This window comes from Tachysurus vachellii, chromosome 25 (assembly GCF_030014155.1).
Source record: "Tachysurus vachellii isolate PV-2020 chromosome 25, HZAU_Pvac_v1, whole genome shotgun sequence".
NCBI lineage: Eukaryota > Metazoa > Chordata > Actinopteri > Siluriformes > Bagridae > Tachysurus > Tachysurus vachellii.
This window is the reverse complement of record NC_083484.1, coordinates 7,935,035-7,963,025: the sequence shown is the minus strand read 5'-3', so window position 1 is coordinate 7,963,025 and position 27,991 is coordinate 7,935,035. Positions and strand designations below refer to the sequence as shown.

Here is a 27,991-nt window from a genome sequence, read left to right as displayed (position 1 = left end):
CTGGATGTTGTTGATTAGATCAGTTGAGGATGGAAATAAACGTTTATGAGCTGTGATTTATTAAGTAACTGTGATTTATTAGCAGTAAACATAGAGTCCAGGTTAGTGGGCGTGGCCTGTGACGTGTATTAGTGGCGTGTGCGGGTTGGTGTTTTTGCAGCCCCACGTGCGCCCTAAAAGCAGAGACCTCCCTACAGACAGGTCAGTGTGGTGCTGCAATGCTGCCCTTCACGTCAGTTACCGTGTGCTTTTATGACAGAAGACAAGCTGTCACATCTCGGTTTGCTTTTAGTCCCGTTACATTGAGTCAGCCTTAAGATTTGTTTGTTATTTATAATATTTTTGGATGACCTTCTGTGTCCCACCGTTACATGGTTCCTGTATTAATATGAATCATCTGTTAGCTAAGTGCTAAGTGCTAACTATTGCAGTGAACATACTGTAGAAGGTACAATCCAGTGCACTTGCTGCTTTATTATTCTGCTAGGATCATGGTGGAGCTGACATGTCTTACTGCTTATTGGCCTCTCATCCGATTCCTGGTTCCTTTGGCTATCACCAACATAGCCATCGATTTTGGGGAACAGGTAAGAAAACAAGAAATGTTCTGCTATTGAACCACCGTGTTTTTAACCGTATTAATCCGAATTTCACTCGTAATCTTATTACCATACTATTACTATTGTTTATCGAACTCTAATTCACAGTGTACAGGAATTACAAACGCAATGTTAACAAGAAAAATGATTAAAAATACAAAAAAACATGACAGTAAATGTTGCTCTATTCTGAATGGCTCTTGATAACGTGTCGCCTGTTTCCATGGTAACAGATCATCCCAGTGGCGACTTCTGCTTCCTCTGCTTCTTCTTCTTTTTCTTCTTGCCTCATGTTAATTTTATCTCTTAAATTCTTCAGTTCTACTTTGGTTTGAAGTGCTGAAGCTACTGAGCATAAGGTTTTGGTGGCGTAGGACAACGTTTATAATGCTACACAACTGATTCAGAGAGGTTTTTACAGTTAAACAGGCTGCTGCTATCTACAGTAGTAAATTTTACAACTAACCTGTGATTCCTGCCTAAGTGGTGTTTGTGTTTGTGTTGTTGCAGTGTCTAATTCTGAACACTAGGTGTTACATAAACTTTTTAGAACCGCAGTAAATGGGACACTAAAACCTGCTGTCTCACAATTCATACATAAAAGAGAAGAAATTAGTTGAATATTGTATTATATCTTTCAATTAGCAACATAAAAAAAGTAGTCAGTAAAAAGTCAGTAGTCAGTAAAAAGTCAGTAGTCAGTAAAAACACCTCATTAATTTTTCAGTGGAATGTAAAGGAATGGAATTAGAATGGAACGAGGACTTATTAGTGTGACACTTGTAAATCGTTTACTTCACCATCAGAAAAAGGAGATACAAACATTTGAACTAATATTTTGATTTTGTTCTAATAAATGTCCGGATGTTTACTATCTCTCCACATTTCTTAATTTGTGATAATCAGGAAATATCTGTGAAACTAATTCAGTTAAAAGCTTTGCTGGTATAAATGAAATAGATGAAAACTTCCACCAGTTTATCTTAAATGTAAGCAAAACATTGATGAATGGTGTTTATACACTCTTTATACTTTATAATAATTTGTACATTTTTGAAAGATTTCACCCCAATAGCTATGTATGAAGTGTAGTCTTGCTCTTAGCACATAACATTGACGTTTTAGGAAGTTTTATATATTTTAAAATGTATAAGGTAACATATGCTTTATTTTCCAGCCAAATATAATGCAGTAAAGCTTCTTTTCTTGAGCGTTTATGTAATAAAACTTTTCTATGACAAAATACAGAGAGGCAGTAGGTCATTTCTAATAATTAAGAGTCTCTTGAATGTTTTTATGGAGTGATTTCCATATCTATTTTTTCAGGTATTTGTAAACATTTTAATGTAAACCCTGTAATTATTACTAAAATGCACCAAATCCTCCTTAAATGCAGAGCCTCATAGGCATCTATTTCATGGAAATAATTTTCTCATTTTGGCACAATAGTTCTTTTTTTTTCCCCAGTTGCTGTTATTTTTGCACATTCTGCACCTTATTTAGTTTATTTTTCATCTTAAATGTAGGGGCTTAGCCAGCAGCTGGTCTTGTGGCTTAGACCATGGTATAAAAAAATAGAGGGCTAAAAAAAATCATGCTGTATTCAGCAGACTTTAATAAAAATATTTATATTTAATAAAAATATTGGCCTGTAGCTGCTGATTTTTTCAGCTGGCCTGCAGGTTCAGATCTAATGCCTAATAATTACAAAGCATGAATTAATCATACTTTTGTTTTTTAAAGGAATTTCAGAATTTTCAGAGCTGATATATCTAACACAATTTAGTCAGTCCCTAATTCAATCCCTAATTTTTGTAGTGCATGTGGACAGTGCGGTGTACTGTAGTCTAAATAAATGTTATGCTCACAACTATTTCTGTGTGCCTGAGAGTGTGTCCGTGTGCGTGCGCACGTGTGTGTGTGTGTGTGTGTGTGTGTTTATTTTAAGAAGGTCCCGCACAGACAGGTAGATATTTAATAGAGAAAACTGACAGTGAAACATATGTTTATGTAATAAACTGTAGAGATTCTTGATTGCATGGATTACTAAAGATAAATACAGAACATTGTGAAGACGTTGAACAGCACCACTCAAGTAGCCCACTGGGTCTAATACACTGCCAAATTATTAAACATGGGATTTCTTTGTCCCCTGAGCATCATTTCTGACCAACAGCTCTCTCTGTCCCACCTGCCTGAAACTAAAAACCACCCACTGCTGAGAATTATTTTGTCTTACATGATCTCATTCCCAGAATATATCTCTAACCCATTTTTTTAAAACTGTGCAATAACAATAACTTAAATTCTTGTGCAATAGCAACTGTGCAATAACACCATTTTTTAAAGGTGCACGGGCCCTATCACCTAGTGCAATTTGTTTGTTTGAAAGTGTAACTAACGTATTGTTTTCTTCTTTTCTTTTGTATCTATACACTGTACTGTATATATTTGTATTTGTATCTATTTTTATATTATGCTTTTATTTTATATTTGCACATTTTTCTTTGCTGCTGTAACCAATGTGGGATGAATAAAGGTATATCTTATCTTATCTTGTCTTATCTTGTCTTATCTTGTCTTATCTTGTCTTGTCTTATCTTATCTTATCTTATCTTATCTTATCTTATCTTGTCTTGTCTTGTCTTGTCTTGTCTTGTCTTGTCTTGTCTTGTCTTGTAGAATAACCACCTTTAGTAGCTGATGGAAAAGTCTCCTTTTGTAGCATATGTGTGTCACAGTGGTGTCTCAGTGATTTAAACTCATCATGGAACAGGTAAATGAAAGAAAATCTCACAAATTGTGTTTGTACCTCATATGTATCTTTGGCAGGCTTTGAACCGAGGAATCGCTTCAGTAAAAGAGGATCGTGTGGAGATGCTGGCCAGCTACGGTTTGGCCTACTCACTTATGAAGTTCTTTACTGGGCCCATGAGTGACTTTAAGAGTGTCGGACTGGTGCTGGTAAACAGCAAGAAGGACAGAAGGAAAGCAGTGCTGTGTATGGTCTCAGCCGGTGTCGTAGCTGCAATCTTCCATGCTCTTATAGGTAGGTGTGTGTTTTGGGACTTTCTGCAATTAACTGATTGTATTTTTCAAAATTCCACAGACTGAATTTATTTTAATTCTTCATTCATGAAATACATGTGGAGTAATAACAGTAGATGATATTAGAGCCTGCTTTGTAGTGGGTGTTCAGCAAGATACAATGCCAGAATTTGATTGAATTGACAATACAGCACCTGGTGTCTCCATGGCTTTTAAATCCATTACAAATGTGTTCTTGTGTGACAGCTTACACAGATTTAGGATATTACTTCATCAACAAACTCCACCATGTGGACGAATCTGTTGGAAAAAAGACAAGGAAGGCATTTCTTTACCTTGCAGTGTTCCCTTTGCTGGATGCCATGGTGAGTTCGAGGTTCATACAGTTCCTTAACTGCCCCTTTTCCCCCGTTGATTTGGTGTAATTCAAACTATAATTTTATCATTAATTGTTTATTCAGGGCCCCCATTTGTGTAGACTCTGGCACCAACACTGTGACTATAGTGCAATAATAGCTTTCACATAAAGAACATAGCGACAGTAACAAAAAATGCATGTCAGCTTTAAAAAGTAACAAACGATCTGTCCAGATGTGACGTTTGAACTTTTTCTTCTCATTGTTATGGAACACTTACATTTACATTTACAGCATTTGGCAGACGGCCTTATCCAGAGCGATATACAATTCTGTATATCGTCGCTGTCGGGCGGAATCCTCATATCTCCAAAACCGTTCTTTTTCAGGAAATGAAAAAAACGCCGTACCTTATCTGCAGTGCACAGGGTTTAGTCCGCGTTGCAGTGGATTGTCTTGCACTAAATTCCTGTCCTCAGACGAGCACCAGATCTAGCGGGGGTCAATATATTTTTTTCTTTGAGCCCAGTGTTTTGAAGACATTTACCTCAGAAGACGTGTTGATTCGTTGCGACTCTTCTTGAGGAGAAATACGCCGCAAAGCTCTCCCGCGGAGTGAGGAAGAGGTGGACAGTTGAAGTGTCCAATGGAGTTACGAGATTTGAGCTCAAGCTATTTTCAAGACTTTAGATTGGTTAATAACTTGTAAAAATAACAGACCCACGTGGGGACTGACCAATAGCATCGATATGTGAAAAAATATGAAATTGACCAAATTTCGACATATGCGGGAGGCACGGTAGCTTAGTGGTTAGCATGTTCGCCTCACACCTCCAGGGTCTGGGTTCGATTCCCGCCTCCCCCTTGTGTGTGTGGAGTTTGCATGTTCTCCCCGTGCCTCGGGGGTTTACTCCGGGTACTCCGGTTTCCTCCCCGGTCCAAAGACATGCATGGTAGGTTGATTGGCATCTCTGGAAAATTGTCCGTAGTGTGTGATTGCGTGAGTGAATGAGAGTGTGTGTGTGTGCCCTGCGATGGGTTGGCACTCCGTCCAGGGTGTATCCTGCCTTGATGCCCGATGACGCCTGAGCACAGGCTCCCCGTGACCCGAGGTAGTTCGGATAAACGGTAGAAAATAAATGAATGAATGAAACATATATGCAACAGACAGGGAAGGAATTCACTTAATAACTGATGTGTCATATCAGGACTTGTTTAACTTCTGATGTAAGGTAGCATTAGTACATCACAAACTAAATACTTTTATTATTAATAAAAATGTTGCATCAAGGAAACTGAAATACAACTTAAGAACAGAATCATAGGTTATAGTCATAGTTTAGTTTATTTATTAAACATTTTTACACCCTATATTTGGTATATCTCTCTCCTTTTGTTTAAGTGTGTACTATTGTGCAGTTGGGATATTAAATTGAATTAATAAATAAAAAAATATGTTTTATCTAATCTTTGTTTAAAATACTGGAAAGCTGCACCTGGATAAATAACGATTAAAGTTGGATTTGAACTGATTTAGAAAAATCTTGAAATGTGTTCTGTGACTTGAAATGTGTTCTGTGATCTCCACTTACGAATGAAAAATTCGTATCAACAGTCTGAAAAATATATTTATATTATTATTTTAATAAAAAATACAAATAATAATATAAATATATTTAAATAATATAAATACATGTCAGTTGAGTTCAGTTGCAGTTGTACTACATCTGAACTCAACTGACATGTATTTATATTATTTAAATATATTTATATTATTATTTGTATTTTTTATTAAAATAATAATATAAATATATTTATATTATTTAAATATATTTATATTATTATTTGTATTTTTTATTAAAATATATTGTACAACAATAAAAATTCGGTAAGGTAGACATTAGTCAGAGAAGAAAACAAGAATAACTTAAAGCGATGCTACCACTGCTGTACTTCACTATATCCCAGACTTGTTCTAGTCTTCATGATGCAGTTTTGTAAGGAGTGTTCTCTAACAAATGCTGGAGCCTTCAGTTGCATTTATATTTCTGTCCTATGAGAACTTTATTTGTAATAAACAGGTGAGTTTCAGCAAATCATGTGACTTTGGACTGTAACTGGTTGCACCAGAATTAATTCAGGGGTTTCACACCACTAGGTGTGAATACTTCAGAATTTGGATCAGATCTGTAGCACAAATTCTTTCCCACTGAAACACAACATTAGAGTTGCGCTAGCCTGAGGTGACAGTGGCAAGGTGACTTGCCCTGAGATATGATGAAGAAACTTTGAAAGGAACCAGACTCAGTAGGGACTAAACACTATTTAATGTTTTTTTTTTTTTTTTTGTTTTGTTTTTTTAATACAATATTTAGTTCTGCATTTTATAGTCACACACGTCAAATAATATTTAACCTGATTTTCCAGCTAAAGCTTAATTAATTTACTAGACTAGATTGTGTTCATCAACTTAATCAAGAATAAGACTTAATCTTGATTCTTGACTTATTTATTTCTTTTTATTTTCCCCTATAGGCATGGATTCATGCTGGCATCCTGCTAAAGCACAAATACAGCCTGCTGGTTGGCTCGGCTTCCATCTCTGATGTTGTAGCGCAGGTATCAGATCTTTCACACTCTGTGCTCTCAGCATTTCTGTCAGTTAAAATTTAGCAAATTGAGAACGCCAATGAGGAATTGATGGGTTTTTACACAAATGGATGCAGCATCAATGGAGTTGGATAATAGTGTGGGATGAACATAAAACTGGTAGTTGATTCAGACTGTTGATAGTTCTGCCATGGGTAAAATCAATTTCAGTCAAAAGTTATTTTATGCAACTGAAAATGCTTAGTAGGCTTTAATGTAATGACCATCATATTTTCATCGTATCATTTCTTTTGGTTCTTTGATTTTTCCCCGCATTCTTTGCATTGTCATGTTGGGGTGAGAATCATATACTTTCATGGTTAACTCGGTACTGTTTTAAGACCAGGTCCATCATCCACAGCAGGATCTAATCTACAATCATTTCCTCTTCTGTAGATCATATTTGTGGTGATCCTACTCCACAGCAACCTGGAGTGTGCTGAACCCTTGCTAATTCCAATTCTGCCTTTGTACATGGGAGCACTGGTGCGCTTTAGCATTGTGGGATTGGGCTACTACTGCAAAGTTCATGACAACATTCCCGACTCCTGGAGCCAGGACATGGGGGTACAGCTACTTAATCTTTACCTGCCTCAGATGCAAGATGAGCAGTGTGTAACCTGGAAAAAAAACGTAGTTAAATAAATTTGAAAATTTTCTAATTTTTTTTTAATGACCTGACCTTCATTATACAACAGTTCCAGTCCATTTATATGATTGAATGAGTTCCTTTCCAGGAGTGTTTAAGTTTAATGTAACAGTACTGAGATATTTTACTGTTTGTATTGTGTAAACTTTAGCAGTCCTTCATTTCCTCAGAAATTATTTGGTTATATTGCGTTCAAAATGGCAGTTACTCAATATGAATTTCTAATTTGTAAAACTGTTGTATAAAAACAAAATCAAACTTTTGATCGTGTTGTTAGACTGAATATTTATATATTAGTATTGTGCAAAAGTTTTAGGAAGGTGTGCAGAAATGCTGTAAAGTAAGAATGGTTTCAAAAGTAGATCTTTTTATTGACTATTTTTTAGCAATTTTAAAATGCAGAGGGAGCAAACTAAAAAAATGTAAATCAAATCAATAGTTGGTGTGACCTCGCTATGGCTTTAAGCCAGCATCTTGCACACTTTGTTCATTTACACAAAGTCTGGGATTTTGTAGGATCAGAGTGAGGTGAATGATTAGCACCTACATGGTGTCATTGGATAATGATTATCAATTTCATATGTAGGTTGAAATATCGTCATTAACTGAAACAGAAGGAGTCGTGTATGAGGCTTAAACCTGGGTGATTAACAGCCAAACTCTGCTACTAAGGTGAGGTTGTGGAAGACAGTTTCATGTCATAGGTGATACACCGTGGCAAGACTGAGAACAGCAACAAGACACAAGGTAGTTATACTGCATTGGCAAGACAGACCAGGGTTTCAAGATGTGCAGTTCAGGCTGTTTTGAAGAAGCACAAAGAAACAACGAGTAAGGCACATACACAGTGGTCAGCCAAAGAAGCTTAATGCAGCAGATGAAATGTACATTATGCTCAATTTAATTTCATATCGGAAGATGACCAGCAGTGCCATCAGCAAAGAACTGGTGGAAACCAGTGGGTCCCAGGTACCCCATCTACTGTACAGAGAAGTCATAGCATTTCAAAAACATAGGAACTGGGATACAGAAAAAATGGCAGCCAATGCTCTGGACTGGTAAGTCAACATTTAAAATATTTGGCTGTACCAGGAGGCAGGTTGTTTCCCATAGGCCTGGAGAGCAGTACAATAATTAGTGTCTGCAGGCAAATGTGGTGGGAATTTCTTGCAAGTTTGGGGCTGCATTTCTCCAAATGGAGATGGAGTCTGGGATTACCTGAAGAGACAGACGGATTTGAGGTATCATCTATCCACCCAGATCTGTGGTTAGTTCTCTAAAATGTTTGGAAACAACCTGGTAAGTTCCTTCAAAATCTGTGTGCAAGTGAACCTAGAAGAATTGATGCTGTTTTTCAGGCAAAGGGTGGTTACACAAAATATTGATCTGATTTGGATTTCTCTTCTGTTCATTTATATTAGGCTTTTCACCTTTATGGCATATAGTCATTATTATAACATATTGAAAATTGCGCTACTGCCACACAGTTGTAATATCGTCTTGAGATTATTCTGCTACTTAGCTTTGTCTGATTCACACCACATTGTTAACAGCAATGCTAAAAGGGCATTACTATGACTGCTGTAGAAACATGATTACTGGCATTAATGCTTAATGTTCTAGAGTTGAGACTTGATAGAAAAGAAATAGTCTATCTATCTATCTATCTATCTATCTATCTATCTATCTATCTATCTATCTATCTATCTATCTATCTATCTATCTATCTATCTATCCTTTAAAGGCCATTCATCTCTCACTTTAGGTTTGTATTATTCTCTAGGGAGATACCACCATCAGGAAGATGTTAAACTTCTGGTGGCCACTTGCACTCATACTGGCCACCCAGAGGATCAGCAGGCCTATCGTCAACCTGTTTGTGTCTCGAGATCTCAAAGGCAGCGCTGCTGCCACTGAGGTCAGTGGTTTTGACTTTTAGCTTGTAATAAATAGGCACAATGTTTTTACTCAGATGCACTAAATCTTTGTGTGTATGTGTTGGAAGTCTGTAGCAGTGCTCACAGCCACCTACCCAGTGGGACACATGCCCTATGGTTGGCTGACCGAACTACGGGCTGTCTATCCAGCCTTTGACAAGGTGTGTTTTCTTGTTTTACTCCTGATCCTTGACAACCTAGAAAACATGATTCCACTCCAATCACATAGATGATGCATCAACAGCTTTTACTCCTGCTTGAATACATTGGAGTTTAACTTTGTCTTAGTGATTGGTAATTTCCCAGGCACCATTGTACTTGACTGTTAGTATGAGGTGTTTGTGGTGATGTGGCTGTGTTTTGTTTTTTGACAGACATAACACTGTGCATGTAAACATCACCTTGGTCTCAACAGTTTGAAGGATATTGTGCCTGAAGCAAAAGTGCCAAATGATACCGATGACACTATACTGAATGCATTCAATATGTACTGGTCCATAATGCCACAGACTGCCACAGACAGATTTTCACTAGAAAATTATTAGGATATAATATAGTGGCATTTTAAGACTTGCAAAGTGCAATATTTACTCATTTGAATTTTATTTGAGAATAATCTACAGACAAAATGTAGGTCAGACTAGGTAGAACATAGCTGAATGTAATAAAGTAAAAGTACATTTTTGTTTTTACAATTTTATTGAAATAAAATTAAAAAGTGCAATTATACAATTATAGATCCAGTTAATTCCACAACAGACAGCTGATGTGGCTTCAGGTTTTGATTTCTGTCATTCTGACAGTTATGCAACAGGAACCAGTCTCTATTTTTGTGTAATATTTACACACTACAGTATGCACACTTGTCTTGTAATGGTGAAATAAATGACTCTAAGTGTATAGTTTTCGATCATACTGGTCCTAAATGTACTCAGGTGTATTTAGGGTTAAGTTAATTTGCTAGATAAAATATAGTGTAAACTTGAGACATTTAGAAGGGTTATTTAAGGTGACTTGAACAAATATTTGAACGTTATGTCAGAGCAGGATATTCACTTGTCAAGAGTAAGAAATGAATCCTCAGACATGCCCTGATCTGTGAGTGGAATTTTCTCAGATCAACACACATTGTCCATTTCAGCCAACATGTTTTTCATTCTAAAGAGTGTACCTTTAAGCACACCTGTAGCTAATTACATAGCAGCGATATAACAGTGACTTGCCTGCGGTGGTTTGAACCTACCCGAAAGTCTATGATTCAGCTATTTGTGTTTGGCTAGACTGAAGAGGACACAGAGTCCTTTTGATATATAATCTGTGTGACCTTATGAAGAGGTTGTAATGTTTTTCTGTTTTTTTTGGGGGGAGATTCGTGATTGTATATGTAGACAACTGTTATAAATGAGTATATGTTAAGTATTGTCATAAGCATTTAGTATGAGTTCATTTAATTACCCAGTTTTTAGATTACACAGAGTAAAAGTACTGTTTTATTTTGGAAACCTTTTAACTTTCGATACAAAAAATATAAATTTAAATGTTAGTGTGTAAATAAATATAAACATGATTGACTAATCACAGTTCTATTGTAGGATTTAATTCAAGCATTTTACCATATTTTCTGAAATCCTTTAGCAAAAAAAAAGGGTTTGAAGTCTGAAGTTTGATAGAGAGCATTTGGATGATCCAGAAGAGGATTGGGAGAATGTCATATGGTCAGATGAAACCAAAATAGAACTTTTTGGTAAAAAGTCAACTTCATGTTTTGGAGGAGAAAGAATGCTGAGTTGCATCCAAAGAACACCATACCTACTGTGAAGCATGGAGATAGAGATAGAGATCTGCATGGAGGAATGGGCAAAACTACCAGCAACAGAGTGTAAAAACCTTGTGGAGACTTACAGAAAACGTTTGACCTCTGTCATTGCCAACAAAGGGTATATAACAAAGTATTGAGAAACCTTTGTTATTGACCAAATACATATTTTCCACCATAATTTGCAAATAAATTGTGATTTTCTGAATTTTTTTTTTCTCATTTTGTCTCTCATAGTTGAAGTGTACCTATGATGAAAATTACAGGCCTCTCTCATCTTTTTTAGTGGGAGAACTTGCACAATTGGTGGCTGACTAAATACTTTTTTGCCCCACTGTATATACACCGAATGTAAAGTCATTCTGCTGCAGGGTATCAGATGCATATACAGCGCTCTTAGTTTATACAAAGCATGGAGGAAATGTACATAGACCCTGGAGGAAAATGCAAAAGCCAAGTGACTATACATGATAGTAAATTGGTTTGACAGGTTGACCCCATGTTTTCTCTTTGTTAAATGATTTGGTATCTGAATTATTATTATTATTATTATTTTTATAATATTTATTTTGCTTGACAAGCTTTTCTATGACTTCAGCATTTTGTAACCACAATATGTTTCTTTTCCATATCCAGAATAACTCATCCAACAAGCTAACTGCTGGTGCTGGAGTGACAAAATCCCATATCAACAGGTTCACTTTAGCCTGCTTTACTCTCTCTGTAACGGTAAGAATGGCTGTAAATCATTTAGGAGGACTATTTTTACTAAATACTATAATTACTATTATTTAGGATATTGCACTATGCATTTTATTGCTTTATTGCTGACAAAAGCTGAAATCTAATGAAGAGCACATTGATGATTTCACTTAAACTTGAAATTGAACTTAAAATTTGCTTTGAAATAAAAACATTTGATATGTTTACATGTAACACAGTAATCTTGCTATAACATTTCATTTGGAATAAAAATCCCATTTTGCATATATGTCAGATGAAATAAACTGATTTACATCTGATCAAACAAGAAGGAGAATCCATTTTATGGTTATTTAATTAAAGAAATAAGAACTTGTTCCATGGCTTTCAAAGTACAAGCTTTCTTTGCATGTGCATTTTAGCTGAGATGCAGCTAGTAATAATTTACTCCCTTGTGAAAACACAGTTGAAGCCCATTCCACTTTACCTGAAATTAGATTGAACATCAAATTAATATTTTGAGGCAGATACAGGATGCAAATTTGTGTCCTGTCCAAAACACCTTCTGGACAGGATTCCCATGCTTGTTGCTATGGTAATGACATAACCATTTATCATATGGAATTGATATTTTGTTATTCTTATATAGTTATAATTAGCTATAAATAATTCTTCCAGAAATGTACAGTAATAAAAGTGTAAACATAAGTGGCAAGGTGTAGCTTTCATTTCAATCTATGAAGATAAATCCATCGTTGGTGATGTACACATTCTGTTATGGAGTACTGTATTATGTTTGGCCAGGCGAGGCAGCAAGGAGTTTTCTTAACCCTGTCTCACATTAGTATGGTCAAAAAGGAGGCGCAACTTCCTTTAATACTATGTTTTTATTTATCATAGCCTAAATAACAGTTGTCGTCCTCATGGCACTATGCTTGATCTCTACCTTGGTTGCATCAGTCCAAAGTATATTGTTACAAAACATTTTTAGTTTGTTTAGATGCAATTATGCAAACCTAATGCTGTCATATTCTTTTGGGAGAGATGGGTTTTTAATGTCTTTTTACTGTCTGGAGTCTTTTAGGGACTCCAACAAAAGGGTAGTTTTCCTACAACAGGCTTCTGGGAGACTGTGACAGTTGGAGGGTTTTATCTGTTTTAGGAACGAATAACTGTACTATGGAACCTCTCATGTTGTTGTCCCTGAACCATTGCTTGACCACTTGTGCCACGTGCTTCAGGTCATTAGCATGAAGCATGGTTGGTCCAATTCTCTGGCAGGTTGAGCTGGTAAGTCCAATTCCCTGGCAGGTTTTCATCAAGAATCTTGATCGTGTTCCTTTTTCATGATAGCATCCATCTTAACAAGGTTATTTGAACCACTGGCAGAGAAGCATCCCCATAGCATGATGTGACCGCCACAATGCTTGACTGTTGGGATGGTATACTTAGAACTGAAGGTTTTCTTCAGGAAACAGAAGGCTTCTCCTTTCTTACGCTAAACATATGTAACATCCATATGTCCAAAGAGATCCAGTTTAGCCTCATCCGACGAGGATTGATGGCAAAAAGTTTGGTTCTTTATCTAGGTAACCCCTTGCAAAGGCCAGGCGCACATCCCGGTATCTCCAGGTAAGGAGTGGTGTCTTGAGAAATTGCTGAATGGTAGATCTTGATACTGTCTCCTGTGCTTGGTTGAGGGCGTCTATTAGAGCTTTTATGGTTACACAAGAGTTGTTTGCATCGTGGCAGATCTTTCTAGCGACCTTTAAAGTATACTTTGCGATTTCTGCCACACCCATCCAGGTTTTTGACAGTGTTGATGATCTTAAACGTCTTGATGATACTCTACTGCTAATACAGGGACATCCAGTTCTTTCGAAATGGCCTTGTATCCTTTGCCTCCACTATGGGCATTGACAACACGCATACGAAAATCATGACTGAGATTTTTTATTCTTGCCCAGGGTGACCGTGACTAAGATTTAAAGCTTTTCCCACCTAATTATACTTTACAGAGCAGGTTTTACCATTTTACATAATTAGGCCATAATTGATTAGACCTAAATTAATGAAATTGATTATAGTCTCTGGAGTTTGAAACAGTGTACACTTTTGCAAAAGAAGGAATTTTTTCTGAGATTGGGAATAGGGTATGCTTAATTTTAAACAGAGAGAATCTCTGCCCATATATATTGGTATACAAATGAAGTTTAGCTAAAACATATGTGGGTTTGTGCACAGCAACTAATATGTATTGAATACAATGGAAGTTTCACCAAAGTAGTTTTTGTAAATGAAAAAATAAAGTATTGATTTGTCCAAAGAGTATGAATCATTTTAAGCACAACTGTATATGTGATTCATCTGATCCTGAGTCCTGAGACAGATAAAAGACCCCAAATACATCCCAAATGATATCCCCAATACTGTCAGTAGACTGTAGTTTGTGTGTTCATCTGTTACTACAGTTTAAATGAGGCCTTCTCACGCCTGGATTTTCATTAAGACCTATGACCTACAAAAGATTGGGACAATTGCAGCATGTGCATGTTCAAACAGTTCAGATTATTTATCAAATGAGATTAGTCTTGTAGGCACATGCTCTTTAATTGGAATTGGATGAAGAATTAACCAAAGACTAACGTTTGATTTTTGCTGCATGAGCACACTTGTTTTTGCTAGAATGAACTGGCACATGTACAAGTAGTTCAATAGTCAACTGCCAATCAAAAAGCTGTTTTCATCCAAGATATGTCTCTGTTGACATTGCTAACCACTGTACATTGAATAGTGAAATAGTCTGATGTACAAAACAAATGAAGAAAATACACACACACACACACACAGACACACAAATAATTTTTTAATTTTTTTTTCATACCTGTTTTGTATGCATTAAAACATTACCTCAAGATAACTGGTTGATTTATTGTACTCAAAAGTTTTACCAACGAGCCACAACTTTTCCCCAATTGCACTGAATCAGCGATCGCAGTGAATATTGAAAATCTGAGAAATAACGTTTTTTTTTTTTCATCTTTTTTTTTGTTGTTTTTTTGTTTTTTTTAAACATTCTTTCAAGATCACAAAATCTGACTTGTTTTTCAAATTGTGTGGATACTTAAGAGCAGAGATTTTTTTTCAAATTACTATTGGTTACATCTACATCATGAAAATGATTACAGTATAAATAAGAGTGGAACTTTGTGGTAAGATAATGAGAAGGTTGCTGTTGCAACTTAACAGTTCAGTAAAACTGTGAATATTTTTGTGAATGAGGAGAACAGCCTGGTCTGTTTCATATACTGCAGTTAATTGTAAAGGTTGTAACTCATTTTTATCTGAAAACACTTTTAAGAATTTTGTCTACATTTAGTTTGTACTACGATATAGTAAAACTTGCCTATTATTAGTTTAATTCTGTTTTATTTGTATAAGGCAGGGGTCGGCAACCCGCATGCGGCTCTTTAGCGCCCCCGCAGTGGCTCTCCCTGGAGCCTTTTCAAAAATGTTTGAAAATGGAAAAAAAAATTTTTTTAATATGGTTTCTGTAGGAGGACAAACATGACAAACATTCTTAACGTTTTCCACTGCTTTAAAAACGTGTATAATAAATATTAATGTGGTAAAGCTTTCCACATAGAAACGAAACTGATATGAAACAGTAATAAACAGAAGTTTCAGAATAAAAATAAAAAGTTGTTTGTCACGACTTGTGTAATTAAATTCATTCATAACATTCTTCTTACCATAGTTCCTCTTGTACTCCTGTCTTCTCTTTCCATGTTGTTCTTGTCTTACTATACTGTCCTTGGGGTCATCTCAAAATTTCCTATTTGTACCCCCAGTTATTAAATTTAATAAGTAAAATTTTTGTCACTAAAGACCATTTTTTTATTCGAACTACAGAGTCCTTTTCTGTTGAAGAGAGGTCTAGAACTCGATTAAAAGTTTTTTTTTTTTTTTTTTTTGTAGATTTTAATGTTAGAACAGTGTTGTTAAATAAATATATTCTATTCATGAAGTGTGTATGTATATAAGTATAAAATATATTCTACTCCTCCCGGACCACGACAATTAAATTTCAACATTTCTATCAACGAAGATTTGCGTCATAGCCTGCGACATACATTTTGGCGCGGCGCGGTGCCAGGCAGGTGGCTGTTGCAAACAAACCGGCGGGTATGTCATAGGCCATGGATCCCAAAGAGAAAAAGAGAAAGATAGCTGATGAGAACAGAGGATTCAAGGAAGAATGGACCGAATCATTTGCTTTCATTGCCAATGCAGAAGGATTACCTGCATGTTTGCTTTTGTAATGAGAAGTCAAATAACAAAAAGAGTAATTTGGAAAGACATTTCCAGGGAAGGCATGCTAAATTTGCAGCCGACCACCCAGTTGGGAGTGAGAGAAAAAGTGCGATTGCAGTACTTCTGGAGAAATTAGAGGAGTGCAAAGATAGATTTAAGAAGTGGATTATATCGTATCGTACCAAATATCGTACAGCAGAGTAGTCACGTGGTGTGTCATTCTCTTTAGGATGCGCTGCAGGGAAAATAAACATTTAATCATGAATGCTCATTATGTATTTGTAGCCTAATTAGTCATTTTGATAGTAGGCTAATATACACTTACAGCCTGTGCTGCCTTCATATAAGGCTTAAATAAGGCTTTTAATTTTTTGCGGCTCCAGACAGATTTGTTTTTTGTTTTTTTGGTCCAATATGGCTCTTTGAACATTTTGGGTTGCCGACCCCTGGTATAAAGGCTTTAACAATATGTTGTCATAAAACTTTTGGTCAGGAAATAATGTAAACTCTTATCATCTGCATCTTATGACAAGTGGTCATTAAATATTGTTATTATATAATTATAGATAATTATATTATTTTATTTCCTCTGTCCCAACTATTTCAGTTTGTTTTAATGGGAAGTGGCTTCTCTTCTACAGTATAACCCTGATTTACTGAAGATATAGGTAGTTTTTTGACACATTGTATATTGTAATGACAAAGTTATAATGGCTTTTGCTAAGTTCCTAAGCATCTATCCATGTTTTTGCTTAAAGTACTAAAGTTGGTATTTTAATAAAATTTAACTCTCACCTGCATAAACCTATGTGACATGTCAAACTATAGTTATTGCTCACAGACCCATATACAGATACCTGTCAGTTTGTCTTGTTTGTTTTCACCACAATCCAACAATCAGGGATAAGACTGGGATGGCAAGGATAAGACGGGATTTATGGTTAAGGATATGTTACTTTGAAGCCTGATACCTGGTGCAGTTGGAGAGCTTTTACAGTCCAATAACAGGATGTGTAGGAGGACACACAGGATCTATCATTGTAATTAAAGCTTGGTGCAGCTAGACATGCCTAACAGTTGAAGAGTGGGCATGGCATAAGAAGTGCTGCTCATGTCAGGGTGGCTTCTGGCTGCATGTCTCTGCATGAACAATGACAAAACATGCTTTCTGCAGTGCATTCAAAACACCACAAATGAGAAAAACATCCGTGACGGTGACAACAAACACTCCCGAGCATGACTGGCAGGAGGAGATTGTTTGTCTAGAAAATGTTAAAAACTTTGTGTGTATTATTGTTTTTTTTTTTTGAAGCCATGCAGAGTGCAATGTAAGGATGCGGCATTAACACTTGCACATGTTTGTTTTCTAGCTATGCTTCGTAGTGTTCTGGACCCCTGGTGTGTCCGAGCTGATCCTAGTGAATGTAATTGGAGTGGATGTGAATTTCGCTCAGCTCTGCACTGTTCCTCTTCGGATATTCTCCTTCTTCCCTATTCCAGGTTAGATTTCATATGCAACACATCTACTGCTTGGATACATGGAGCCAACATGAAATGGATGAATGGATGAATGGATGGATGGATGGATGGATGGATGGATGGATGGAATTCAGAGTCATTGGAACTCTTTAGAATAAGGAAAAAAAAGACATTCTATTTTTCTGGTTAATTAACTTACTACTCCGTCCAGGGTGTATCCTGCCTTGATGCCCAATGACGCCTGAGATAGGCTCAGGCTCCCCGTGACCCGAGGTAGTTCGGATAAGCGGTAGAAGATGAAGGAATGAATGAATGAATGAATTAACTTACTCACATTTGAAAATGCTCTCATGGGGGAAAAGAATGTCCTCCAATTTGTATGTCTTAATATATCAAAGCTATTGTATACAACAAGTTGTAAATAACAAGTCTGTTGTCCTCACCAACTTCTATAAACAAACATATAACCTCAGGCAACAACAACAAACAAGCTACAACAGACATTCTTTTATGCACAGCTCTTGTAAGATCCCACCACAGATTCTCATTGAGGTTGAGGTCTGGCCATTCCTATTTTTTTTCTCTCTAGCCATTCAGTTTGTTGTGCATTTGCTGTTATGCTTCGGCTTATTGTCCTGTTACATTAGCCAATTTTGGCCCAGTTTATGCTGCTTGACTGATGGCTTTACATTTGTCTCAAGAATGTTTTGGTGTACAGTGGATTTCATCAGTTTCTCAATGACTGCATGTTTTGCAGTTCATGTGGCTGCAAAACAAGCCCAAATTCACACTCCTGCTCTACCATATGCTTGACAGTTAGTATAGGGTTTACCTGAAGTAAATATATCCATATGCCACTTTTATTGGCATATTTATTTATATATGGTGGTAGAGGAGAGTTAAAAATTAAAATCAACTATAGATTGGGTTACGTCTTAGGAGAAATCACATACAGGATAAAAGTGATCAGAATAACTTTGTACAGCCACAGCATGTCCATGTGAGGCGGTACCAGTGAAAAAAGATGGGTACTGTACTGTATGGTACTATGGGATAGTGTGGGAGGGTTAATAACCCTTATCTGTTGCACTCTTCCCATCTCTATCACTCTGTCTTGCTAATCTGTACATGTCTTTCTTGCCTTCCCTCGTGTCTAACCTGATCGTAACTCGTCGTATGCTTTCTGTTTGGCCTTTGCCATGTCTCTTTTCACTATGTGCTGTGATTCCTTGTAATCCTGTCTACTTTCTTCAGTCCTTTCTACATCCCACTTATTTTTAGCTAACCTCAATCCACCACCATGTTTCTTTATATTCTTTTCTCTTTCCAGATGATGCACCTAGCACCCTCTTTCCTGTCTCCCTGATCACTTCTGCTGGAGCTTCCGAGTCATCTGAAAGCTCTTCCTGACCACCCAAAGCTTCTGTCTGAATTCTTCACAACATTCTTTCTTTTTCAACCTCCACCCCTTGGTCTTCTTTTCTATCTTTCCACACATCTTCTTCCGATTCTGTCTGGCTACACTCTCTCCACAACCACTTTTCACTCACTAATCTCTCTCAGATTGCCTTGTCTATATAGAATGTAGTCTTCTGCGTACTCCTACCTCCACTTTTATATGTAACTCTATGTTCCTCTCTCTTCTGGAAATAAGTGTTAACTACAGCCATTTTCATCCACTTAGCACATTCCACCACCATCTGTCCTTCTAGGCTTCTTTCCTTAACACCAAACCTGCTCATCAAATCAAATCAAATTTTATTTGTCACATACACACAGTATGACATGCAGTGAAATGCTTTTTATGTCTGTCCGGTATTCAAGCATAAAAGGAATTGAATTAAGGATAAAAATAAAACCAAAAGGAGGTAAAAAATAAATAAAAAAATATATGTGAAAAAATGTATATACAGTGGGGAGAACAAGTATTTGATACACTGCTGATTTTGCAGTTTTGCCCACTTACAAAGCATGTAGAAGTCTGCAATTTTTATCATACAGTAGGTACTCTTCAACTGTGAGTGACGGAATCTAAAACAAAAATCCAGAAAATCACATTGTATGATTTTTAAGTAATTAATTTGCATTTTATTGCAAAAGTATTTGATACATCCGAAAAGCAGAACTTAATATTTGGTACAGAAACCTTTGTTTGCAGTTACAGAGATCATATGTTTCTTGTAGTTCTTGACCAGGTTTGCACACACTGCAACAGGGATTTTGGCCCACACCTCCATACAGACCTTCAGATCCTTCAGGTTTCGGGGCTGTCACTGAGCAATACGGACTTTCAGCTCCCTCCAAAGATTTTCTATTGGGTTTAGGTCTGGAGACTGGCTAGGCCACTCCAGGACCTTGAGATGCTTCTTACGGAGCCACTCCTTAGTTGCACTGGCTGTATTTCAGGTCGTTGTCATGCTGGAAGACCCAGCCACGACCCATCTTCAAATGCTCTTACTGAGGGAAGGAGTTTGTTGGCCAAGATCTCGCAACACATGGCCCCATCCTTCCTCTCGTCTATACAGTGCACTCGTCCTGTCCCCTTTGCAGAAAAGCATCCCCAAATAATGATTTTTCCACCTCCATGCTTCACAATTGGGATGTGTTCTTGGGGTTGTACTCATCCTTCTTCTTCCTATTTTTGTTTCATCATACCACATGACCTTCTCCCATTCCTCCTCTGGATCATCCAGATGGTCATTGGCAAACTTCAGACGGGCCTGGACATGCGCTGGCTTGAGCAGGGGGAACTTCCGTGCGTTGCAGGATTTTAATCCATGACGGCATAGTGTGTTACTAAAGGTTTTCTTTGAGACTGTGGTCCCAGCTCTCGTCAGGTCATTGACCAGGTCCTGTAATGTAGTTCTGGGCTGATCCCTCACCTTCCTCATGATCATTGACACCCCACGAGGTGAGATCTTGCATGGTGCCCTAGACCGAGGGAGATTGACCATCATCTTGAACTTCTTCCATTTTCTAATAATTGCGCCAACAGTTGTCACCAAGCTGCTTGCCTATTGTCCTGTAGACCATCCCAGCCTTACAGTTTTATCCCTGATGTCCTTACACAGCTCTCTGGTCTTGGCCATTGTGGAGAGGTTGGAGTCTGTTTGATTGAGTGTGTGGACAGGTGTCTTTTATACAGGTAACAAGTTCAAACAGGTGCAGTTAATACAGGTAATGAGTGGTGAACAGGAGGGCTTCATAAGAAAAACTAACAGGTCTGTAAGAGCCTGAATTCTTACTGGTTGGTAGGTGATCAAATACTTATGTCATGCAATAAAATGCAAATTAATTATTTAAAAATCATACAGTGTGATTTTCTGGATTTTTGTTTTCGATTTCGTCACTCACAGTTGAAGAGTACCTATTATATAAATTACAGACTTCTACATGCTTTGTAAACCTGCAAAATCTGAGCGTATCAAATACTTGTTCTCCCCACTGTACATAAATGCGTATGGTTTTAGTGATTGTTCTTAAAGTGCCCATGTGCAGTATGGTGTGATATAAAGTGGCACTGTGCTGTGCAAGTCCAGAGTTAAAGTGACAGACCAGAATTAAAGTTTAATAGTGCAGAAAAAGTGAAGATAGACGGAGAGGTCCAGTACCAGATCCTGGGTGCTTCCTGGTTTAAACTCCGAATGGCCTGCGGGAAGAAGCTTCTCCTCATTCTCTCAGTGTTTGCTTTCAAGGAGCAGAAGCGTTTCCCTAAATGCAACAAAGAAAAGAGTCCATTGTTGGGATGGCTGAGATCATTTACAATCTTCCTGGCCCTGGTCCGGCACCACGTGCTGTAGATGTCCTGCAGGTCAGGGAGCTGGTTGGTATGACTGCTCCTGCTTCATGCTGAAGTCCACTATCAACTCCTTAGTTTTGCTGACGTTCAGGAGAAGATTGTTCTCCTGGCACCATCTCTCCAGGTCTTTAGTCTCCTGTAGGTAGGCCGTCTCATCATTATTGGAGACCCGGCCCACCACAACAGTGTTGTCAGCAAACTTGATGATGGTGGTGGAGTTGGAAGTGCCACACAGTCATATGTGTACAGTGAGTACAGCAGGGGGCTCAGAACACAACCCTGGGGAGCTCCAGTGCTGAGGGTGAGGGTGGATGAGTTGTGTTTGCCCACTCGTATGGCTTGTGGTCTGTCTGTCAGGAAGTTGGAGATCCATTGACACAGCGGCAGGCTGAGTCCCAGGACCTCCAACTTAGAGGTGATCGTGGAGGGAATTATGGTGTTGAACGCTGAACTGTAGTCCACAAACAGCATTTTTGCATAATTCCCTTTTCTGCAGTCCAGGTGGCTTATCGTAGTGTAGAGATGAGGAGCAATGGTGTCCTCGGTAGAGCGGTTTAGTGGTACGCGAACTGTAGTGGATCCAGTGTGTCTGGTAGTGATGCAGTTATGAAGTCTCTGACCAGTCTTTCAAATCACTACTGAAGTCCGGGCTATAGGGTGGTAATCGTTGAGGCAGGCGGGCTGGGGTTTCTTCAGGACAGGAACATTGGTGGACTGTTTGAAGCATGAGGGGACAACAGACTGTTCCGGTGAGAGGTTGAATATCTCCTTGAACACCGGTGCTAGCTGGTCAGCGCAGGCTTTCAGAATCCGACCTGTGATGCCATCTGGTCCTACTGCCTTCCTAGTATTCACTCTCTTGAATGCCCTCCTCATGTCATGCTCCAAGATGGTGAACATGTTTACCTCTCCAACTGTCTCAGCATGCAGGCTGTTGGTGCCGCTAGCATCTCTCTTTTTCTAACTCACAACCTACTTGTGGAGCATAACCACTGATGACATTCAACATTACCCCTTCAATTTCTAACTTCAATGTGATTACCCTGTCTGACTCCCTCCAATACTATGTACTTTGCGCCCCTTCCATTAGGTCTCCGGCACACACAGTATATCTAACTTCCTACTCTCCATCATGTCCACCAGCTCTCTTCCTTTCCCTGTCATTGTACCAACATTATTTTCAGACCTATACACCTGCCTTTCCCTTTTCTCTATCTGTCTACAAACCCTTCTCCCTCCTCTTCTTCCTCGACCTGTAGCCCAATTTTCGCCGGCACCCTGTAGGTCGACAGTGCTGGTGGCGGTCATTGTTAACCCGCGCCTTGACCAATCTGGTGTGGAATTCAAACTGACAACTAACGTTTAAATTTGGCACATTTTATCCCGCATCCCCTACTGACGCAATCCTCTCTATTTATCTGGGCTGGGGACCAGCACAGAAATCATTGGCTTGCAACCCGTGGCCTGATTATTTCAGTATTTAAAATATATCACCGTATGATCAGCTGACAAGTTTATAAGCTGTACATGCTGTAGAAGACAAACCAAGGAATAATATAGAGACTCCGGTGCTAGGCAGGTGTATGGTCATCTAACAGGATTTTAACAGTCTGTAGGTGTATTGTTGACTTATGTATCTCCAACATGGGTTCCCATTTAAAAAAATGAACTGATCATATATAAAATATATAATGTGTGATAGATCTGTTGCCCAGTCAGTACTCTTTGGTTTCTCTTCAAGTTTGCAGACTGAAATTCTTTAAAAGGTGATTCAGTCACTATAGAGCACTTTCTTTCACCATATAAACACAATCTATGTGACCTTTGACCTGCTTTGTGCTTTCTAGTGACGATTCGAGCTCATCTGACAGGCTGGTTGATGACCCTGAGGAAGACGTTTGTGCTGGCTCCTAGCTCTTTGCTGAGGATAATCGTGCTCATCATTAGTCTCATAGTGCTTCCTTACATGGGGTGAGAATAAACAGTGTTTATCATCATGTCACTGCTTTAACTGATTGTTCTACCTTGGATTCACTAGAATGTAATTTAAGATGAACGCATTGCCTTTTAATACTCCTCATTTATGAGTTATGTATAATTTGAGAATATATTGTGACCTTAATTTGGGATACACTAAATGCTCCTGTTTTCATAATACACAGAGAACTGTGTGGTAATGACCTCCCAATTTCAGATTTCTGTGCACATTTGTCTTAACACCATTATGTCTGTGGATTTTGAGACTGGTGTGACTGCAATTATGGATCAGTGCTCGATATTCACAGACCTTAGCTACAAATACACAGCTAGGCTTAAAGACAGTCACTGTACACTACTACACAGATGGTAATGCGGTGAGAGGTTGACATAAAATATATATGTTCTGTACAGTATATAACATCTACTTAGTTATTCACACTGAATGTCTGCAAACTTTTTTTATTTTCCCTCATGTGTTAGACCAGCCAATGATTCACACACCTCCTGCTTGGTCATGGCTTTGTTTGTAGACTTACCTTTCTTTGCAATGTAGAACAGTTAGGCTATTTTTTGCGATTGTAGTGTGTGTGAGAGAGAGAGAGAGAGAGAGTGTGTTGTGCAGAATGCTTAGGTTGTGATGTTGTGTTTATTCCTGTACAGTGTACATGGTGCTACATTAGGAGTGGGCTCACTACTGGCCGGATTCGTGGGAGAAGCCACAATGGTGGCAGTGGGGGCATGCTGCGTGTATCGACAGCAGGTGAGTGAATAAGACAAATTTAATAGCTTTACCTTGTCTGGAAAGATCATCATTTGAATTTATAGTAACTATTTACATCCACTTAAATACTAGGACTTGTTATTTGCAGTCTCTGTGAATTACTGCTATCTGTCCATTTCTTTCATCACTCCATTTATCAAAAATCCAAACCTTTTCACTCCAGAAAAAGATTTCAGGCAGAGAGCAAGCCAAACAGGGGGAAAACTCTTCCCCAATGGGAGATGCCACATCTGCAACGGCGTTAGATGACATTGAAGAGCTGGACGAGGAAGAAGGAGAGGAGGATGGGATTGAAGAAGTGAACTGAGCGAAAAGAGAAACCTGAGGTGAAATGATGACAAGGGAAAAACACAGAATTTTGCTTGGGATTTTGTGTATTACTGTAGCTAAAAGAAAAAATTTACAATGCAAACCATACTCCTGAAACCAAATTACAGTACTGTCATGTGTGAGTGGAGCTTTCCTGCTCAGACCAAGCCTAAGCTGACGGACCTGCTACAGCACTTTCTACAACTGACAGAACCTTTTTGCACTGAAGTCCTCCACAAACTCCCTATCCAGCATTTTCAGTACTGAAAACGGGAGTGGCTGGAAGATGTTTTTGTTCTCTGCTTCACACCATCTTGTCAAAACCAACACCCAAGTATATCTAATTGCTCAGAGGGTGTTAATCTGGCACAAAAGCTAGTTCTGAACTTTGACACAATGGTACATGTTGTTTGAGACAGTATGGGCCTTAAAATGCACAATATCTGTTATTGCACATTGTCTGTTAACGCACAATAGACTGTCAATGTATTACAGTGATGGCTACAAATGTTACAGCGTACATTAATTGAGCTCTTCAGGGAAATACACAAAGGAGATGCATATCATTTTTCTTTATTTTGTTTATCCCAAACTTGTACTCTTTGATTAATGGGATAATTTTTTGGGTATTATATATATATTTTTTTCGTTTAGAGCCTTCTGTGGTAAAGAAAGCTTTCTAACATCAGCTTAGACAGAAATCTTCATATTAAACGATGCAGGAGTGTGGAGATGACAAGAATTGCTAAACCATTTAATTACTGTTTTCTCTGAAGCCTATTTTGATAAAGATTTATACACGTGCTTACAAGTCTTTGTAGTTTAGAAAACAATGCTTTATAATATTTTTTATAAACTATACAAATCCACATCAAGCTATATTATGGTTTATAAATAAATGTCCCCTGAAACAATAGTAAAACGTACAATGCACTAAAAATGTGAACTTTTATTTCAGATTAAAAAAAAGCACTTCAATTCAATTTCCAAGTCCAGAAGGAATTATCTATAATATTTTAATGGAGTATTTTGATACACAGTATTAATGTAAAATCACATTTACTCTTATTCATTTAGAAGATCACTTTTATCCAAGTGATTTTACCAATGATGTAAGTAAGTAAGTAAAGTTTATTTATATAGCACCTTTCACAGATAAAATCACAAAGTGCTTTACAAAATATAACAATAAAACTTAAATGTACAATAAAACATTCTTGCAAAGTAAAAAAGAGAAATTATTAGAGACAGTAAAACTTCAACTCTAAAATAAAACCACTACAACAGGGATGAAACCATAAAATGGACAAATAATGCTGCCATTTTTATTAAGCACTAGATGAGAAAAGTACACACAGTGCACTCAAAGGACTAAGAGCTAGCATAAGGTTTTTTTAGGAATGGGACGTTAGGGGTTAGTTCATGGAAGTGTTCATGGAAGAATTGGGTCTGTAAGCTGTTTTTTATTTTTTTTATTTTTTTTTATTTTTTTTTTTTTTGGAAGATAGTTACAAATTCTTCTGTTTGGATTGAAGTTGGAAGTTCATTCCAACACTGAGGGACAGTCAGTTAGAAGGTTCTTGAAAGAGACTGAATGTCTCTCTGAGAAGTTTCTACCTTGGTCATTATCTGTTTGCAGGTTGTGGGAGGGAACATAAGTATCATGGAAAGTGTTGAAGGTTGCTGTTCCAGATAAGGAAATTGAACATGAGCATAAAGAATGTATTTGATACATTCTGAATTATCTCAAGGTTTTTGATGGAGCTGGCTGGTAGTCCAGTTTTGAGATCATTTTTATAAGTGCTGGTAAAGGACTTGCATTTAATGTTGGTGTCTCTGTGGAGGGAGATGAAGAGCAGAACTGGTTGTCTACAAGACTGACTGATACATTGTGAATCATCTGAAGGGGTTTGATGGAGCTAGCTGGGAGACCATTGGAGTAGTCGCTGTGTGGAATAATCACCTAAATTTACCTGAAAATATTTACAATGTATTGTTACCAAGCTACAAAATTTGTAAACCTTATTAATAATGAATTATTGGCTTAAGAAATTTCATCTGCAACCTGGATTAAACCAGTCTTAGATCTCAATAGGTTTTTGTTGTGTATTCAGAATTTAGTTTCATTCTGTCTAGTCTTAGGCATGCGTCACTGAAGCTCATGGCAACATTTACACTCTTTACCATCCAGATCTCCTTGGTTCTTTTGTTCTTTGATCAACTTCAGGAATATCATGGAAGATTAATTCCAAATTCATGGAATGGCTGGAATTCCATGTATGTTAATTCTCTTTGTAGGGCTCTTACAGGGTGTGTAAGCCTAGGGAAAAACTTGTCACATGCTTGTAGTAATGTTTTACTGTAGAGTTTACAAGGCTTTTCCTAAATCTCCATACAAGTACCAGTGCAAAGGCATTATTCATTTATTTATTCCTCCTCAGTAACTGCTATATCCTAGTGAGGGTCATGGTGAGTCCAGAGCTCATCCCAGGAACATGGAGGGTTATAAGGGGGAAACAGGGATGGGGATGTTGTAGCCTAGTGATTAAGCTGTTGACAGTCGATCAGAAGGTTGCAAATTTGAATCCCATTTCCACTAAGCTGCCAATGCTGGGCCCCTGAGCAAGGCCCTTAACCTTTAATTGCTCAGTTGTATAAAATGAGATAAAAATGCAAGTCACTCTAGATAAGGGCATCTGCCATACATGTAAAGCAGGGATACGTGTTCGATGCGACACCAGTCCATCACAGGGCAAAAAACACACGCAAATAGCCAACTAGCTTACAATGTGTTTTTTTGGGAGGAAACCCACATGGCCATGTGAAACACTACTGTAGTGCAAGCTGTAGTATACCTGTATAAATATTATGTAAAGCCAAAATGATTTTAACATTAATGAAATGAAAATTTAAACCACATCATTATTTACACCAAATCTCATGAGGACATGGTATGGTAGATTTTATTTTCTTTAAACCACACTGACCCATTGATGCAGATGACAACACATTTTAGTATGGTTTATCTCCTTTATGTTCTTTTGTTTCAAAGCTGAATAACATGGATTACTGAAGGGTTACTTTTATCAGGTTTTATATTTTAAATGTAGTCCTGTTTTTTTGTATTACATACATATATATATATATATATGCTCAGCTTTTTGCATTATGTATCTTTCAGTGCTGAACTAGTACTCACGTGGTAAGGACTCAAACTGTGGAGTGTGATAACTGTTGTAATCAGTCGATCAGTCCCTGCAGGATTTCACCATTTTGAGATCACAGACATGAATAATATGCTGAGGAGGTTGTGATTTTTTTTTTAAAAATAACTGCAGATTTTGTACACATTTATCGTGTGATGTCATCCTAACCTGAGTCGTTAAAGCCCTCTTCCATTAATGCCAGACAGGAGTACTGCTATCATAAAAAAAAATCATTTGAGTTGGATACACATTTTGAAAAAAGCAGCAGCATTCATGACACATTTTTGGCTGCAACAATCCCAAAAGACTGAATCCTGGAGGGAATGATTGACAGACGCACACTATAGTGCATATTGTAGTGGGCATT

At 37.7% G+C, this 27,991-nt stretch overlaps 1 protein-coding gene across 1 annotated transcript; it reads left to right on the top strand.

Moving 5' to 3' along the window:
• Positions 1-175: 175 nt before the first annotated feature.
• On the top strand, positions 176-27,735 carry ankha (ANKH inorganic pyrophosphate transport regulator a). The gene is made up of 13 exons (XM_060862188.1): positions 176-201; positions 488-587; positions 3,432-3,648; positions 3,894-4,012; positions 6,539-6,622; positions 7,049-7,219; positions 9,085-9,219; positions 9,307-9,399; positions 11,691-11,783; positions 17,441-17,570; positions 23,196-23,319; positions 23,989-24,088; positions 24,273-27,735. Exons 2-13 carry the CDS (start codon positions 492-494, stop codon positions 24,414-24,416), a joined length of 1,506 nt encoding a protein of 501 aa, XP_060718171.1. The 5' UTR covers positions 176-201; positions 488-491; the 3' UTR covers positions 24,417-27,735.
• The last annotated feature ends 256 nt before the right edge of the window (positions 27,736-27,991 follow it).

Coding starts and splice junctions, on each gene's coding strand:
- ankha (XM_060862188.1), top strand. CDS start 492: ATGGTGGAGCTGACATGTCTTACTGCTTATTGGCCTCTCATCCGATTC. Junction 588..3,431: donor CCATCGATTTTGGGGAACAG/GTAAGAAAACAA, acceptor TATCTTTGGCAG/GCTTTGAACCGAGGAATCGC. Junction 11,784..17,440: donor GCTTTACTCTCTCTGTAACG/GTAAGAATGGCT, acceptor TTTGTTTTCTAG/CTATGCTTCGTAGTGTTCTG.